Here is an 18,233-nt window from a genome sequence, read left to right as displayed (position 1 = left end):
CAACCATGCTAAACAAAGACTTTATTAGTTACCAGAAAATAAAAGTGAGATTTATTGACGTGACTTCAAAATTGAAGTAGTTTACACTGATAGTTTTGAATTATCTGGCATATTTTTATTATATTATCTAAAATAGCATATATTAATATTTATTAAAGGATGAAAAGTTTGTTTTATGTTAAATTGACATGCATAATTTATATAAAATATTAATCAATATTATAAATTGATAGATGACATAATTATATTATATATGGAGTGCCATGCAACATCACAATCATGACTTTGTGCAAAATGCGTTTCCTTTTCTCTCATTAGCATAGAAACATCTTTTCTCTTTCTACGATAAAACGTTAGTACTTGACATGAATGTGGACATGAAAAAGCTTCTACAGAGAATAAGCATAAATATTAAAATCAACACAAACCATAGATGCGGTTCAGATGTTTCTGAATGGGTAAGAAATGAACCTCAAAAATCTTTTTCATCCTTGTTTTAATTAATTATTATCATGGTCAAATGAATAGAGGAAGTTTAAATTTTTTAGTATTTGGTGTGAGTATTGTGGAAGGATAAAGAAGTAGAAGCCCTGCCCTCACTTTATTAAATATTCTGATTCCCATAATTAGGATATGGAGAGCCTTACAGCCTGGACTATTGGAAACCAAAAACACTAGAGGAGCAGTTTCAAGCATACAAACATAAGAAAGAAGGAGGTATGCATCGCTCTGATTCATCACTCTCTCTCCAGGTTAGTATGCTGGGTTTTTTTTTTTGAGATGTTAGTTTAGTATTAAACTGACTTTTTTTCTTTCGAGTTTCGGTTCTGGGATTCATTTTGGTTCTCTGGGAAATGAAAAGGATTGGTAATTTAAGTGCTTTTATTTCTCTTTTGTCTTGTGACCTTAAGTCTGCAATTTATGAAAAGATAGTTTTGTCTATGGTTGGAGAAATTTATCGTATGAGAAGTGAGAATTACATGATTGTATTTTCAGTCTTCTACTAATAAATGCCCAAATTCATCCCTAAACTACTATATTATTTACATTTTGGCATTTGAAATTACAAAAAATGTCTAATGAAAGCACACAAATTTTAACAAATAAAAAGAGAAAAGTTATATAAAATTTATAGAAATTTCAAAACTCTACTCTTTTTTTTTAATACATAAAGTTTTTAAAATAGCAAATATGCAAAAGAATGTCAAAAATTCAAAAAATAATCTCAAATTAAAAAATGGAAAGCTTTAAAAAATTCAGAAATTTAAAAATATACTCTTCTTCTTTAAAAATACATAAAATACAAAAAAGGAGAGAAATACAAAATATGTCAAAATTCATAAAATCTCAAAAAATAAAAATCAGAAAATTATATATAAAATTATATAAAATTTCTAGAAACTTTAAAAATATACTTTTGGGAAAAAGATATATCATACAAAGAAAGAGAAAATATGAAAAAATGTAAGAAGAAATTAAAAAAAATAGTAAAAGAGAGTTAAGATATTTGTATTAAACAATGCAACCTTCCATATTTATTTTTTTAAAAAGAGATCTTCTCTTTTTTTTGTATTATATATTAAAAAATTATATTTTTAAATTTCTGGAAAATTTTAAAGCTTTCCATATTTTTCCTGATTTTTATTTTTAATATTTTCTGATTTTTGATATTTTTGTATTTTTTATTTTTTAACTTTATGTATTTTATTAAAAAAGTATATTTTTAATTTCTGGAAATTTTATATTATATTCCATATTTTTTTCTAATGTGTTAAATTTTTTGATATTTTTCTGATTTTGTTTGTATTTTTTTCTCTTTTATGTATTTTTAAAATTAAAGTAAATGTTTTTATAAATTTTTTAAAACTTTTCTAAATTTTTGCTATTTTTTTATTTTTCCCATTTTTCCAAAATTTTAAATTTAAATTTATTTTAAATTTATTTTAGGAAAGTACATGCTTAGAAACTTCAAGTACTAAATTTATTTTAGGAAAGAACTAAAGTGATAATTGGATGGAGCTTTAGGGCATTTTGTTTGACCATGCATATGGTTATCAACCTAAGAGATTACTACTTACAATTTAGACAAAAATAAAAAATTAGAGGAGCAGTTTGAAGTAGTTGGGATGCATACAAACATATATCAAATATAAATCATTTAATATATTAAATGCTTTTATTGATCAATCTCTTGTTATTTTATCTCCAGGTTAGTAACACTATCATTTTTACCTCAATCTTTGCAAGTTCAGATGTTAATTTTTTTTTTTTGTTGTTTGGTTTTTGAGGTGATACATGTTGATTTTCCTTTAAATCTTTCGAGGCTGCAACAAGAGTTTCTCTGTAAGGTTCTTAATGCAGTCAAATGGACCACATGTATCTAAAAAACTAAGAATTTTTTTGATTTGCATCTTTATTACATTAATACCCCATTATTTGCTTCAGGTTTTTAATGATAAGAATATGATATTTTGAGGTGCAGAACAACATGGGAGAGAGTGCGTGGATTATGTTCTGTAATAACTCCAGCTGTTCAAAGGAAACTGGGAAGACATGCAGTTCCGGTTTTCCATCAATTCTCAATCCATGTTCATGTTTCAATCATGCTTTCATCATTTCTATTGATATGCTGTTTCTTTTAGTGGCCTTCCTCATCATTTTTTGTAAATTTTCCTCAAAGAAGATCACTAGAAATTCACAGTCACAAAGCATCTCTTTAGTGGCAGTTCTCTCTGAAATTTATAATGGAATACTGAGTGTTGCCTATTTGTTCTTGGGGATATGGACCATTTACCATAAACTTGATATGGATCATACGGTTTTACCTCTGGATGGATGGTTGGTGTTGCTATTTCAAGGGTTTTCATGGCTGCTTGTAGCCATATCTGTGAGCTTGAAGAATCTAAACCTTCCGTGTACAATAGCAGTAAAGGCTTGTTCAAGTTTTACCTTATTGTATGCGGTATTTCTCTGTATTTCATCTCTACTTGAAGCTATTGCAGACAAAACTGTGTCAATTAAGATACTTTTGGATGTTTTATCTTTTCCTGGATCGATTTTGTTTCTATTCTGCGCCTTTAGAGGACACGGTTCGAAGGATACTGATCCGGGATGTGATTTTGATGCTTGCTATGCACCTTTGCAAGGTGAGGAACATGATTCAACTGACGAAACCAGTGTCAACCATGACATTACTCCCTTAGCCAATGCTGGGGTTTTAAGTAAAATGTTCTTTTGGTGGTTGAATCCTCTATTGCAGAAGGGTAAGGAGAAAATTCTAGAGAACAATGATATTCCAACTTTGCAGCAGGCATGTCAAGCTCAAGCATGCTACTTGAAGTATACCGACCGACTGAGTGAACAGAAACGAAGAAATTCAAGTGGTTCAATTTCTATGCTGTCAATAATTGCATATTCTCACTGGAAAGCAATGTTAACTTCCGGGGTCTTTGCATTGATCAAGGTTCTCACACTATCTACAGGTCCGTTGTTTCTTAGAGCTTTTATTGCTGTCGTTCAAGGTAATGAAACCTTTAAGTATGAGGCTTACGTGCTGACCATTGGCCTGCTTATAGCAAAATGCTTGGAGTCTATATCTGAGAGGCAATGGTTCTTTATAACAAGAATGGTTGGACTTCAAGTTAGGTCTATGCTATCTGCAGCAATATACCGAAAGCAACAACAATTATCGAATGCTGCTAAAATGAATCATTCTCCTGGTGAGATAGTGAGTTATGTCACCCTAGATGCCAACAGAATTGGTGAGTTTCCGTATTGGTTTCATCAGATATGGGCAACAAGCGTTCAGTTTTGTCTAGCGTTATTCATTGTATACTCTTCTGTGGGATTGGCAACTTTTGCTGCATTAGCTGCAATAATATTGATAGTGGTTGCAAGTTATCCACTTACCAAATTACAGCTTGAATGTTACAAGAAAATCATGTCGGCGCAAGACAAAAGACTTAAAGCAATTACGGAGGCACTCGGAAATATGAAGTTATTGAAGTTGCATGCTTGGGAGACACATTTCAAGAAGGTTATTGAAAGTTTAAGGAAAGATGAGTTCAAATGGATAATAGGGATTCTGTCACAAAAAGGGTACCAACTAGTTTTGTTTTGGTCGTCTCCCATTGTAGTGCCTGCTGTTACTTTCTGGACTTGCTACTTGCTAGGGATTACACTCAATGCTAGTAATGTCTTCACATTTTTGGCGAGTCTTCGCATTGTTCAAGAGCCGGTTAGGTTGATTCCTGATATTGTTCAAGTATTCATTGGGGCTAAGGTTTCCCTGGACCGGATTCTGAAATTCCTTGAAGCACCAGAGTTGGGAAACAGAAAGCTAGAGCAAGAATGTGAAGACAAAAATTTTGAGCACTCCATTCTCATTAAGTGTAATGAAATCTCTTGGGACATTAACCCTTCATCCAAACCTACCTTAAAAGACATAGATTTTGTGGTTAAACCAGGAGAAAAGGTTGCCATTTGTGGAGAAGTTGGCTCAGGAAAATCAACTCTTTTAGCTGCTGTTCTTGGAGAAGTTCCAAAAGTCAATGGCACAGTAAGTGAGAACAAACTCTCAATTCCAACATTGTATATTTTTCCAAGTACTAATAATTTCATGTCAAAACCTTACTTGAGTTTCTATGTGGACCATCAGGTTCATGTGCATGGGAAGAAAGCATATGTTTCTCAGACAGCATGGATCCAAACAGGAAGTATACAAGAAAACATTCTTTTTGGCTCTGTGATGGACCCTGTCTGGTATCAAGAAGTGGTTGGGAAGTGTTGCTTAATAAAAGATCTAGAGATGCTTCCTTTTGGGGACCTTACTGAAATTGGAGAAAGAGGCGTTAATCTCAGTGGTGGACAAAAGCAGAGAATTCAGCTAGCTCGTGCATTGTATCAAAATGCAGATATCTATTTTCTGGATGATCCATTCAGTGCTGTAGATGCTCAAACTGCAACAAGCCTTTTTAATGTGAATCCATAACTTTTTGTCTTATATATATGTATGCATGTATACACACTTAAAAATCTAACACCCTTTTGTTTTATGTAGGAATATGTGATGAGAGCTTTGTCTGATAAAACTGTTTTACTTGTGTCCCATCAAGTTGACTTCCTTCCAGCTTTTAATTCTATATTGGTAAGTGCGATAATTTCGAATACAATATGATTACAAGATATGATTATAACATATTAAAAATGATTATAACATCGTCCAAGTATCTGATTATATGACAGTTGATGTCTGGTGGGGAAATTATAGAGGCTGGTACTTATGATCAGCTGCTAGCTTCAAGCCAAAAATTCCAGGACCTTGTAAACGCTCACAATAACACGATTGGATCCGAAATGGATGTCTCGTATTCTTCTAATGGAAGAGTTATGGCATCCAAAGATGTGATCAAGAATGTACATGTTAAGGAAGAGCCTATAATGGCTACTGGAGAACAATTAATTAAGGAGGAAGAAAGAGAAACAGGAGATACAGGTTTGAAGCCTTACTTGCAGTATTTGAGACACAACAAGGGCTTTCTATATTTCACCTTAGCAATTCTTTTCCATGTGGCATTCATAATTGGGCAATTAGTACAAAGCTACTGGTTAGCAGCTGAGCTCCAAAGTAGTGAAGTAAGCAGCAAGGAATTACTCACTGTTTTTACAGTGATTGGGTTTTGTTTAGCAATCTTTTTGCTCCTTAGATCCTTCTATGTAGTTCTTCTTGGTCGTGGAGCTTCAGAATCTATCTTTTCTACACTGTTGAAGTCTTTGTTTAGAGCTCCAATGTCCTTTTATGACTCAACACCTGTGGGAAGAATACTGAGTCGAGTAAGTGTTGTCAAAATCTTCATTTTCATGGAAATTCTATTCTTCCTTGAACTTACTGTTTACAGTTTCCATTTTACTTTAATAGGTGTCATCAGATTTAAGCATCATTGACCTTGATATGGCTTTCAAGTTATCAATCACAGTTGGAACAACCATGAATACCTACTTCAGCTTTTTTGTATTGGCAGTGCTAGCTTGGCCAGTTGCATTTGTCATTATTCCCATGGTTTATCTGACCATACTCTTACAGGTCTTACATACATGCAAAAAAACCAAGTTTTTATCATAAGTTGTTTTCTTTTAACGAGTTCTTAATTGCTCTACTTTCTTGAAAACAATTAGAGACACTACTATGCTTCTGCAAAGGAGTTGATGAGAATCACTGGAACAACAAAGTCTTCAGTTGCTAGCCACCTTGCTGAATCCATTGCTGGAGCCATGACAATCCGAGCTTTCGGAGGGGAAGACCGATTCTTTTTAAAGAATATGAATCTGATTGATGCCAATGCAAGTCCAGACTTTTATACTTTTGTTGCCAATGAGTGGTTAATCCAAAGGTTGGAAATATTGTGTGCCATTGTTCTTTCATCCACAGCCCTTTCCATGACTTTGATTTATCTTGGACCATCTGCATCTGGTTAGTTCAAGCAGGGTTTAGTTCTTCGAAAAATACTGAATATGTTCTCATCACTTTGGATTATGCTCTAACCATGTTTTGTGGATTTCAATGGCAGGGTTAATTGGAATGGCACTGTCATATGGCCTCTCATTAAATGTATTCCTAGTTGTTTCGGTGAAGAATCAATGCTTTCTATCAAGTTCAGTTGTTTCAGTAGAAAGGGTAGAGCAATACATGCATATTCCTAGTGAAGCTCCCGAAGTAATTGAAACTAACCGGCCTACACACGGCTGGCCTTGTCTTGGAAAAGTCGAGATTTGTAATTTGAAGGTATAATCAAAAGGTTTTACTAACTATTTTCTCCATTTGTTGAGTCATGAACTTTACAGGGAATGCATAATAAAACGTCAAACTCATCAAGCAGGTTCGTTATTGGCCTAATGCTCCGCTGGTCCTTCATGGCATCAGCTGCATATTTGAAGGAGGAAGTAAGATTGGGATTGTTGGTCGGACCGGCAGTGGAAAAACGACTCTTATCAGTGCTTTGTTCCGCCTAGTAGAGCCTGCAGATGGAGAAATCATCATTGATAACCTTGACATCTGTACAATTGGGCTTCATGATTTGAGATCACATTTGGGGATCATCCCTCAAGATCCAACTCTTTTTGGTGGATCTGTTAGATATAATATAGATCCTTTAGAACAGCATACTGATAATGAAATATGGGAGGTATGTGTTTTACCATATCATGCACCAATAACCAGCCTTGTATTTTTGCTGACTTGATGAATTTCTAATCATTGAATGTTAAGGTTCTCGAAAAGTGTCAACTCCGAGAGGCGGTTCAAGCAAAAGAAGGCGGCCTGAACTCCACCGGTAAGAAAAACAAAGATACCAGAGTTGGTTTTTTCCAATTCGCTTCCATTAACAACATGAAAACAATAAGTGCAGTTGTACAAGATGGATTGAACTGGAGCATGGGGCAGCGACAATTATTCTGCCTGGGGCGAGCATTGCTAAAGAGAAGCAAGATCCTAGTCCTTGATGAAGCAACTGCATCGATCGACAACACAACGGACTCGATCATCCAAAAAACAATAAGAGCTGAACTCAAAGACTGCACGGTGATAACTGTGGCTCACAGAATACCAACTGTGATGGACTGCAATATGGTGCTTGGCATTAGTGATGGTGAGAAGATATCTTGATATGCAAATAGTCCATCGACTTTTTATTGATATTGTATATGATTTGTTTCGATTTACAGGGAAATTGGTGGAGTTTGATGAACCAATGAAGCTGATGAATAAGGAAGGGTCATTGTTTGGACAGTTAGTCCAAGAATACTGGTCACGTTCCTCCTAATATAATGGTACTTGAAGATTGGTAATAAAGTTCTCTTTCATAGAGCACAATTACTGTAGAACAAGCTATCAACTTTAGAAACGAGAAAACCAAGTCACTATTCTGATTTAATTTTATGTAAACAGTAAAAAGATTTTTAGTTACCCCTCCAAGGCCAAAGAAGAAAAAGAAACAAGATATACATAAAAATGACAAATGCAATTACTGTGGGAACACACCATTCTCAAGGACAGGTTGAGTTCTTGTTACTGTTGCAGATGGCATTTTACTGCAATTCACCCATCTGCTATCAAGAATTTCACCTTCATCAGCTTGTCTTTCCATTGCTTGAACCCTTTTGGTCTTCAAAACCTTAAGTAATACCAAACAAAAGTAACCTGACAAAACCAGCATACCAAATCCAAGCACAACACCTATCACCCATGGATACCATGGCCTTTTTTCCCTCTTTAGTGGAACAAGAACAGAAAAATGGCCTTGGTTTGAAGTGTAACACACATTGGAAGACATTATGGGACTGAAATCAACTGTCCCATTACTGTTGAAAGCTGCACATCTTGCTGAATCAGGGTATTTCAGGTTGGGAAAATGGATTGATATAGGCTTCCCCATTGTGTCAAGGTTGATACTTTTTAAGCTTTTGGCTCTAGCATTCGACGCATCGAAAACCATAAAACCGATGACGGGAGCAATCATTGAGTAACCTTGAACTCTGTAGTAGTATGAAGACCAGTTGCCAAGGGTCTCGTAGACTATCGCGACCCTTCGGACGTGAGGAACCAGAAAGGTCCGTGATGGGATACGAAAACAACTAAAATTAGCCCCTTTCTTCCACAACGTCCGGCTTCGGATTCGCGCAATGGAAACGCCCATGCCTGACAGATTAACCGGAAGATTAGCTTTGTATAAAGCTCCAGTATGAGGTCTGTGCCTAGTAACCAATGCTCTGAAAGCAAAATCCTGAAGAAATGTATCCAAGGAACCATTGGAAAAGCTGTGTAAGCTATGAACATATGAAAGAAAACATAAGTACAAACTGAAAACCAAATAAACGAGTGTGAAGCTCATGTTGGGTTGTTGTTATTTCCTGGTAAAAGAAACACATACAAGCAAGAAGATTATGAAGAAAGGGGTAGCTTTGAAATGCATTGTTGGATGATGATGCTTTTCCAAACAAATTGATTTAAGCATGCTTTTAAAAGGGTCCCAATTAGTTTGTTGTATCAAAAGTTTTATGCATCTTTTAGGTTATGATTTTTTCATTTTTAATTTCACTAAACCGTTCATTACTCCAGAGCATCGTGCACGTTTAATTTTGACGTGTTGACTTATTTTAATTAAGGTGGGGGTCTAGTTTGCTACATGCAATTCAAGTCCCATTAATGATTAAAGTCCATTTGTGTTGAAAAAACAGAGAATCTTTGCTTCTTAGGCACTTAGACCCCGTTCATTGCGGGAAAACAATATTACATCATTGGTTAATTTCTGTTGTTAGGCCCTGCGCTTTTTGAATCTTAAAATTTTAGTCTTAATCCAAACAGTAACAATTAGATCAATTCGGTTAAATTCAAGTACTGGTCATATACTATGCATATTTTCATAGATTTAGTCCATATCTAGTTGGATTATTTTCAGTCCTTATACTTTGTGAATTTTGAAATTTCAATCTTGACATAAATGCCGGCCGTTAATCCATCAATTGAACTTTTAGTGAGTAAAATGTGAAGTTAACAAGTTAACTTGATGTTACAGATATGATAATAATGTATGCTGCATTATATTTTGAAAACAATAAAACTTAATGAAATTTTAAAATTTGAAAGATTTAGGACTAAAATGATCCAATTAAAGTATAAGGATTAAATCTATAATTTTCATAAAGTACAAGGATTAATGGAAGAATTTAACCTCAGATCATTGCTGTATCAACACTTTGATTGATTTATAAGAAAAATGATTAGAGTGTTATTTAATAAAGTCGTAAACCATGGCTACAAATTCAAAAGGCCAAACTAACAAAGATTTTAATTAGAACTCAAAATAATAATAATAATAATTCAAGGTCTGGGGCTCATTGTCGCACTTTAAATTCGAGTTTCTAAAAAGGCATAATTCTGCTTCTAGTCCCTATACTCATCACACATTTGAAATCTAGTCCATTTACTTTTATTTCCTTAAATGTAGCCCCTCCTCTGATTTAATCATTGAAGACCAATATTGAAAAATGTTGCAACCTTAGATTCAATATTTTTATTTGATTATTTGACTTTTTACACGTGTAATATTAATCGCATGAGTAATTTTTTAATTTTAAAAAGGACACAATCTAATTTGATGGTGTTATTAATTGGATTTCAATTATTAAATCAAAAGAGTAACAAGACTATGTTTGATAAATTAAAATTTAAGTATTGAATTTTTATACTGAATTTATATTATAAAATTGTTTAATATATTACTAAAAATTAAGCACGAAATATAACTATTTTATTTGATTATAGTATATCTTGATTTTTAAAAATCATTATTTTATAATTTTAATCCTATTAATATGATATTATATTTTGAATAATGTCGAACAAAAGTTAAAGATAAAATTGAATAGTTTGATTTTAATAAAACGAAAAAATAAGATTTTAAAAATAAAATCAGTTTAATAATTTCCACAAGTAATAAGCGACTATCTACTTACTTATCATACTCAAACACTTTTTGTTGAAAATTTTATATTAAATAAAAATTTAATATGATTATCAAATACAAATAACAAATTTAAATGTTAAAAAAAATTGAAGGCTTAAATTCTTAAAAGTAAATTTAAAAGATGAGAAGCATAATTAGACCTTTCTATCCTAATGCAACCTCTTCTCTATTTGGTTTAAAGATGGGCATTTTAGATGAGGATGGGGAAATCTATTTAAGTCGTGATGATTGTTGGTAAATTAGTGTTGTTCCCCTTTTTCCTGGCATAACCAAGAAAATGTCCTCAAATGGTAAAAAAAGTTAATTTAAGTTACCACCTTTATTTATATACACTTTTATCAGGAAATAATTGAGAATTTGGCCAAAATGCCTGCCAGCGAAAAAGATGGCATTTGTCAATAGAAAAGAAAACGGTGGCAATTTTTATTTATTTATAAATATTAAATTTATATATCAAATTTTAATTTTGATTATTTTTTACATATAAAGAAATAAAAACGTACATTTATTTTCATATTAAAATAATATAGTTTTTTTGTGTATGTAATGTTTCAACGTAAAATAATATTAACTTGATAATATTGTTAATAATTTATGAAAATTAAATTAAATTAGAATTTCATATATAAAATCGTATAAAATAAAAAATTATTTATGACATTACACATTAAATCATAATTCATGTTTAATGATAACATTTATTCTTTTATGGGAATTCCACGAAAGCTTTGCTTCCATTTCAGGTCTAATTGAGTCATAAGGGTTCATTGGGCGACATGACTCGTGAATTTACAGTTTCCAACCTTAATCGTTTAGCATTTGGAAAGCCCTTCTGGCTCCCCTAATGGAGGCTGAAACTGGGCTGGTTTTACAAGCCCTTCTTGGCTTTCACCCCATTATTTCTCATTCAAAATTTATGGTCACTAAGGTAAGCCTAGATCAAAGGTCAAAAGCAGAGGTAATCGAGTCAAGCAGCACGAATAGTGAAAAATTCAAATTTAACTCGAAATCTTTGCTTCAATCTCAGTTTGAACTTAATTCGAAGTAATATTGAAGTATTAGAGTTGAAGTTGATTAAATTTGTTTATATGATTTATATATTTGAATTTGGGTTTGAATTCATTTCAAATATACAAATTTGAAATTTAAATAATAAATTTTAGATTTTAGGGTTTTAAGTTTGTATAAAGTAATAATTTAATATTATAAATAAAATTTAAAATATGCGTCTCTATACTTTTTCAAAATTTTAGAATTAAGTCCCTGTACTTTTATTTTTAGGATTTAGTCTCTTTACTTTTTAAAATTCAAAATTCAAATCTAACTATAAACACTGTTATACCCCTCCGCCAGAAAGACACGTGTCAAACTTAAAAAGCATCATTGACTCTATATTTACCCTTTGAGCACAACCATCCAACCCACTTCAAACGAAGTCTACCACTCGTGTTCATAGAAGAACATTATCCTAATGTGAACACACTTCTAAGACAATAATGAGTCTATTAAGGCTTAATTAACTCATATTGATATAATCCTATAATACGTACCCATGATTATCCATTATATGTCTAACGGGATTAAACGTTTATCTAACCAATATCATACTAGTGGACAAGGGGACTTTTTCCTATAAATACCTCAAAAAACTATAGGCAAGGGATTGACCCTTTCTATACCCTATAGTTACTTTGAGCATTGATATTTCCAATCAGCATGTCCTCTTGTCCTTGTTTCGGCTCTCAATCCCTACAAGTGAACCGACCTCTACTATATCACCTTGATCTCCTCCTCTTTCCACCTTGTCTTTCTCCATTGATATACTTTGTATCAACATTTGGTGCGATGAGCATGGATCGAAAAAATGTCTCAGAATTAGAATGATGCTACCCACAATCCCATTAACAAAACATCGACACCAACCTTGCCAATTCCTCCACTCCTATGATTGTAACGATTTCACAAACATTGAATTTCTTTCAAACCAAAACAAAACACCAATTTCCCCAACCATGGGTATCATGGAAGTTTTCACACAACTTCTAAATACCTTTAATTATTCCCCAGTTAATCCTTCCACTGTGGCCTTGGCTTCAATTCCTAACATGCCATCCTCCACTGCCACCCCACAAGGCCCCAGAGATGATATCTTAAAATAAATCTTTTCTTGTTTAGCCTTGCAATCTCAACCTACAACAGCGGCTATTCTGTAACAGCCCGACTCTGGGCCTAGTCGGAACAGTGGTTTCGGGACCACAAATCCGACGAGGAAAAACATGGTTATTATTATATTTTCATGGTCTACAATTTTACGAAAAAATTTCGTTCAAAAATTTCGACGTTTGGGCACTCAATTTAGTCAAAAGGACTAAATTGTAAAAAAGTGCAAAAGTTGAGTTCTATATGTTAGAAGTGTCTAATTGATATAAAATTATAAATTTGGGGTCCTTATGTGGTAATTAGACCATTAGTTAATTGATGGACAAAAATAGACATAAGAAATGGGTGAAATAGATTTTTTTAAAATGGGGGGCATTTTGGTCATTAGTAAATAAATAGAATTAAAATGGGAAAAAGATGGAAAAATGGTGTCCATCTTCATTAAGCTGCTGCCAAAATTTGGAAGACACCATAGCTAGGGTTTCTTTGCTTTCTCAAGCTCATAGTAAGTGCATCCTAGCCCCGTTTTTAATGTTCTTTGCATTTTTGAAATCCTCGTAGCTCGGTTTAGCTTATTCTAGCAATAATTCGTGTTAGGGTTCATATTTGGAAAAATACCCATAGGTGAAATGTGTTTATTTTGCTGTTTTATGGTAGAATATGAAGCTAGAAATTATGTTAAACAACTTTTGCTAAGCGATTTTATGCGAAAACGGGTAAATAGACATAATCGGTAAAAAAAACGTAATGTTCAAAAGTGTGTGTTAGAGTGGGAATTTGATGTTGCCATAGAAGGGAAAAATGTTCAGCATGTCATAAAACATAAGAATAAGAGATGAAGTTTAATTTTCAAGCTTGGGGGACAAAAGTGTAATTATGCAAAAGTTTGGGGGTAAAATTGTAATTTTTCAAAAAGTTGGGTGGTGGATTATTTTAATAAATGTGGACGTTAAATGAGTTAAATTTGCTATTATAGATCAAGAAAGACGAGAAGACTACCTCAAACGGGGAAAAGAGAAAGTAGTGGAGTAAATTGCAAAATTACGATATTTTGCACCGAGGTAAGTAAACATGTGAAATAATGCATTATTTTGATATTATTTGATATGTGTTGAGATTTATTTGAACATAGAATAAATATTTGGCAAGGATACTAAAAATGTGGCTAAGTGGGGAAATGTGGTAAAGTGTTAAAAAACACGGTTTCCGGTTGAACACTCGGAATAGGCCGGATTACATTGAATAAAAAGGGGGTTGCTAAGTGCTGATTCCCTAAATCATTGGTGGTTGCTAAGTGCTGATTCCACCATATCTTTGAATGTGAAAGGGGTTGCTAAGTGCTGATTCCCCAATTCATTGGTGGTTGCTAAGTGTTGATTCCACCGTATCTTAAATGTGAAGGGGGTTGCTAAGTGCTGATTCCCCCGAGGGGTTGCTAAGTGTTGATTCCCCGAATCATTGGTGGTTGTTAAGTGCTGAACCCACCGTATCTTAAATGTGAAAGGGGTTGCTAAGTGCTGATTCCCCGATTCATTGGTGGTTGCTAACTGCTGAATCCACTGATAACGGTTAACATTCCGAGTGTTCAACGAGTAAATTGGGAAGGTGAATATTTATATATATGATGGAAAAGTTTATGGGAGGAATATTGGGTTTGATACTTAATCAACCCATGGGTAAGATGGGAGGAAGTATAAAAAACTACAAAAGAGCAAATTAAATATAAAACTGTTTTGAACAACAGCAGTTGGGAAACTTTGAAAAATCACCATAAATGGTGGAAAATGAATTGGAGATTGAATAATATATGAAATTAAAGCTAAGTGAGTCTATTTTCATATTAAATAAACAGATCAAGCAAAAGAGTTGTATATTTGGGGATATTTGAATTTATTTGAGACAGGACTGGATTAATTTCGAAATTTCCTATTCCAATTTTGGAAAATCACCAAAAATTGTGAAAAACTAATTATGGCCTGAAATTTATATGCCTGGATTCCTTATTGAGTATATTTTTAATAGAAACAAACAAGACCATTTTTTGAATTTTGTACAGAGAGTTAAGTAAATTTTAGTAAAGGGAGGTCGAACAGTCAAAGGAAACAGGGAATATTTAAAGAATAAACTGTACTAATTGGCTAAATCAAAAATTCTAAAAATTTTATGGTGAAAAGGTATATGAGTATAACTTTGGGGAAAATTTACGTAAATTAATTTGGAGTCCTGTAGCTCCAGATAAAAATAAATTAGCGTCTATGACGCAGAAAGACAATTTGCTGGAAATTAAACGAACCTTGAAATTTATGTGTGACTAAAATTATGCTGCTATGAAATCATGTGGGAAATTTATTTATTTGTCATATGTTTACTTACTAAGCTATATGCTTACTCGTTTTTATTTTCCCTTGATTATAGTGACATCAGCCAGCTCGAAATTTGGACGAAGTCAGATAATCATCCACACTATCATCAATGCTTGGGTATTTTGCAACTCATATTTTGGAAACATGGCATGTATAGACGACTTTATGTATCGTGGCGTAAACTAATATATATGTTTCGGTTTAAAATGTTGGTATTCATTATTAAATAAATTGTGTTTGGTCATACAACTATTTTTGGTTGGATTATTGGATCTGTTTGAAAGTGTGATTGAAAACTTACAGGGGGTTGTATGTAAAAACAAGCAGAAATGCTGTCGAAATTTTAAAAAAAAGATTTAGTAATACCTCATACTCTTTCTGTTAAGGAATACGGGTAAGGGGTGTTACATTTTAGTGGTATCAGAGCTATGGTTTAGTCGATTCTCGGACCAATAAAATATGTGTGAAAGTCAGTCTATACATGCCATAAATATATTGTGATAGTGTGATGATTTCTGACAATTTAAAATTTTGTTTTATATGGTAAATGAATCCTAACCGAAGTGTGACAGATGATGTTGAAAGTAACGCGCCGGCTCTCACACAAGGGACTGCGCATGAAGAAAGTAGACATGAGACATATAGTTAGGGTGAGGCTCGGGAAGCCTTCCTTCGGATGATGAGTGATTGGTATACAGAATATGTTCGTGCAAATCCGAATGTTCCACCTCCTCCACCCCCTCCTATTCCTCAACCGATCCCCGTAGCTCCACAAAGTGTTGGGTTAGTAAGATCAAGTAAACCACCAGTTAACAGAATTCGAAAGCATGGGGCTGAAGATTTCAGGGCTAATGTTGATGATGATTCGGAAAAAGCAGAGTTTTGGCTTGAAAATACTATCCGGGTATTTGATGAATTATCCTGTACTCCTGATGAATGTTTGAAATGTGCTGTGTCTTTACTGAAGGATTCAACATACCGTTGGTGGAAAACATTAATATAGGTGGTTCCGAAAGGAAGAGTTACTTGGGACTTCTTTCAGGAGGAATTCAGAAAGAAATATATAAGACAACAGTTTATTGATCAGAAACGTAAGGAGTTTCTTGAATTGTAACAGGGTCGAAGGTCAGTGGCAGAATATGAACGGGAGTTTGTTAGGCTCAGCAAATATGCCCAGGAATGTGTGCCCACAGAGGCTATTATGTGTAAAAGATTCGAAGAGGGGTTAAACGAATATATCAGATTGTATGTTAGGGTTTTAGAGTTAAAAGAATTTGTAGTATTGGTTGATCGAGCCTGCAAAGCTGAAGAATTGAGTAAAGAAAAGAGAAGAGCGGAGATGGAAGCTCGAGATGTAAGAAAAAGGTTAATGAGCAGGACCTTTCAATCCCAACCGAAGAAGTTTAAAGGGATGGATCCACGACCAACTGGTACAACTGGGTATTCACGTAGAGATCGAGGGAAACCATATTCTGGAGCTAAAACTCAAGCTACCTCAGTGGCCAGTGTAAGCAATGTGGGGAATACCAGACCTGAGTGTCAACAATGTGGCATGCGACATGCTGGTGAGTGTTGGGGATTTAAACGAGCCTGTTTCAGATGTGGTTCTCAAGAACACTATATAAAAAATTGCCCTGAGAGAATAGAGGAAGAAAGATTGCAGAGAGCTGGAACAGGTGATATTGTCAGTTGAGGTAGACCACCGAGGAATACTGGGAGCAAAGCCAGTAGTAAAAGTGTGGCGAAAGATACAGCTGGGAGATCAGAAACTAGAGCGCCTGCCAGAACTTATGCCATACGTGCTCGTGAGGATGCATCATCTCCTGACGTAATTACTGGTACATTTTCTCTTCATGATATTGATGTTGTTGCTTTGATTGACCCTGGGTCTACTCATTCATATGTATGTGTAAATTTAGTATCTAGTAGGAATTTGCCTGTTGAAAATACTGAATATGTGGTTAAAGTATCAAATCCTTTAGGCAAATATGTCTTAGTCGATAAGGTTTGCAAGAATTGTCCTTTGATGATTCGAGGTTACTGTTTCCTGGCTAATTTGATGTTGTTACCATTTGATGAGTTTGATGTTATTTTGGGGATGGATTGGTTGATATTGCATGATGCCAAGGTAAATTGTAGACAGAAAATCCTTGAATTGAAGTGTGAAAAAGGTGAAATTCTCTGGGTTGAAGCAGATGAGCCGAATAAATTGCCTATAGTGATTTCGCACATGTCTGCTCAGAAATACTTAAGAAAAGGATGTGAAGCCTATATTGCTTATGTGTTGAATACTGATATAACCGGGTCGAAGCTTGAATCAGTGCCGGTAGTTTGTGAGTTTCCAGATGTATTTCCAGAGGAATTGCCTCGGTTACCTCTGATCAGAGAAGTTGAGTTTGCTATCGATTTGTTACCTGGTACTGCACCGATTTCTATTGCTCGATATGGGATGGCTCCGACAGAATTGAAAGAATTAAAGGCTCAGTTGCAAGAATTGACGGATAAAGGATTTGTGAGACCGAGTTTTTCTCCTTGGGGTGCTCCTGTGTTATTTGTGAAAAAGAAGGACGGCTCTATGAGACTTTGTATTGACTATCGTCAGCTCAACAAAGTGACTATAAAGAACAAGTATCCCTTGCCGAGAATTGATGATTTGTTTGACCAACTAAAAGGAGCAACAATGTTTTCAAAGATTGACCTGAGATCTGGTTACTATCAGTTGAGAGTTAATGAGTCCGATGTGCCAAAGACCGCTTTCAGAACGAGGTATGGACACTATGAATTTCTGGTAATGCCTTTTGGGTTGACAAATGCTCTGGCTATTTTTATGGATTTGATGAATTGAATTTTCTGACTGTATCTGGATAAGTTCGTGGTAGTGTTCATAGATGATATTTTAATTTATTCTTGGGATGAATCTAAGCATGCAGAACATTTGAGAACTGTGTTGCAGATTCTGAGGAAGAAGAAATTATATGCTAAATTCAGCAAAAGTGAGTTTTGGCTTCGCGAAGTTAGATTCTTGGGACATATAGTTTCAAGTGAAGGTATTCGGGTTGATCCAAGCAAAATTTCAGCAATTGTTGATTGGGAGCCACCAAAGAATGTGACCGAGGTTAGAAGTTTTCTGGGTTTAGCCGACTATTACAGACGGTTTGTCAAGGGATTCTCGATGATTGCTTCTCCTATG

General features: G+C 34.2%; 2 protein-coding genes across 4 annotated transcripts; one reads left to right on the top strand and one right to left on the bottom strand.

The window, feature by feature from the left end:
- Positions 1-300: 300 nt before the first annotated feature.
- LOC105788244 (ABC transporter C family member 10) lies at positions 301-7,960 on the top strand. Of its 3 annotated transcripts, XM_012615038.2 has the most exons (13): positions 301-458; positions 631-752; positions 2,483-4,558; positions 4,658-4,978; positions 5,060-5,146; positions 5,245-5,832; positions 5,918-6,082; positions 6,175-6,469; positions 6,567-6,781; positions 6,876-7,181; positions 7,265-7,328; positions 7,404-7,643; positions 7,720-7,960. In XM_012615038.2, the coding sequence occupies exons 1-13, from the start codon at positions 455-457 to the stop codon at positions 7,815-7,817; spliced, it is 4,581 nt and encodes a 1,526-aa protein (XP_012470492.2). In that variant the 5' UTR covers positions 301-454; the 3' UTR covers positions 7,818-7,960. The 3 variants fall into 3 exon arrangements, with proteins under 3 accessions (XP_012470492.2, XP_052482813.1, XP_012470493.1); XM_052626853.1 differs by lacking the exon at positions 301-458 and having other exon boundaries at positions 479-717; XM_012615039.2 differs by lacking the exon at positions 301-458 and having other exon boundaries at positions 479-752; positions 2,446-4,558.
- A 58-nt stretch (positions 7,961-8,018) lies between these two features.
- LOC105788246 (uncharacterized) lies at positions 8,019-12,373 on the bottom strand. Its single transcript, XM_012615044.2, has 2 exons — positions 12,300-12,373; positions 8,019-8,820 (listed from the first exon to the last, which is right to left on the bottom strand). The coding sequence occupies exons 1-2, from the start codon at positions 12,371-12,373 to the stop codon at positions 8,019-8,021; spliced, it is 876 nt and encodes a 291-aa protein (XP_012470498.2).
- Positions 12,374-18,233: the final 5,860 nt, after the last annotated feature.

The sequence above is a fragment of the Gossypium raimondii genome, chromosome 2 (genome assembly GCF_025698545.1).
Source record: "Gossypium raimondii isolate GPD5lz chromosome 2, ASM2569854v1, whole genome shotgun sequence".
NCBI lineage: Eukaryota > Viridiplantae > Streptophyta > Magnoliopsida > Malvales > Malvaceae > Gossypium > Gossypium raimondii.
Note: the sequence above shows the minus strand (reverse complement) of the source record. Positions and strands in the feature narration are given on the sequence as shown.

Excerpts from the sequence above, each read along its gene's own strand:
- LOC105788244 (XM_012615038.2), top strand. Across the intron at positions 753-2,482 it reads ATTCATCACTCTCTCTCCAG|AACAACATGGGAGAGAGTGC; the intron begins GTTAGTATGCTG and ends TTTGAGGTGCAG. Across the intron at positions 5,833-5,917 it reads TGGGAAGAATACTGAGTCGA|GTGTCATCAGATTTAAGCAT; the intron begins GTAAGTGTTGTC and ends TTACTTTAATAG.
- LOC105788246 (XM_012615044.2), bottom strand. The coding sequence starts at position 12,373 with ATGCTCATCGCACCAAATGTTGATACAAAGTATATCAATGGAGAAAGA. Across the intron at positions 8,821-12,299 it reads GGAAAGAGGAGGAGATCAAG|CTTACACAGCTTTTCCAATG; the intron begins GTGATATAGTAG and ends ATATGTTCATAG.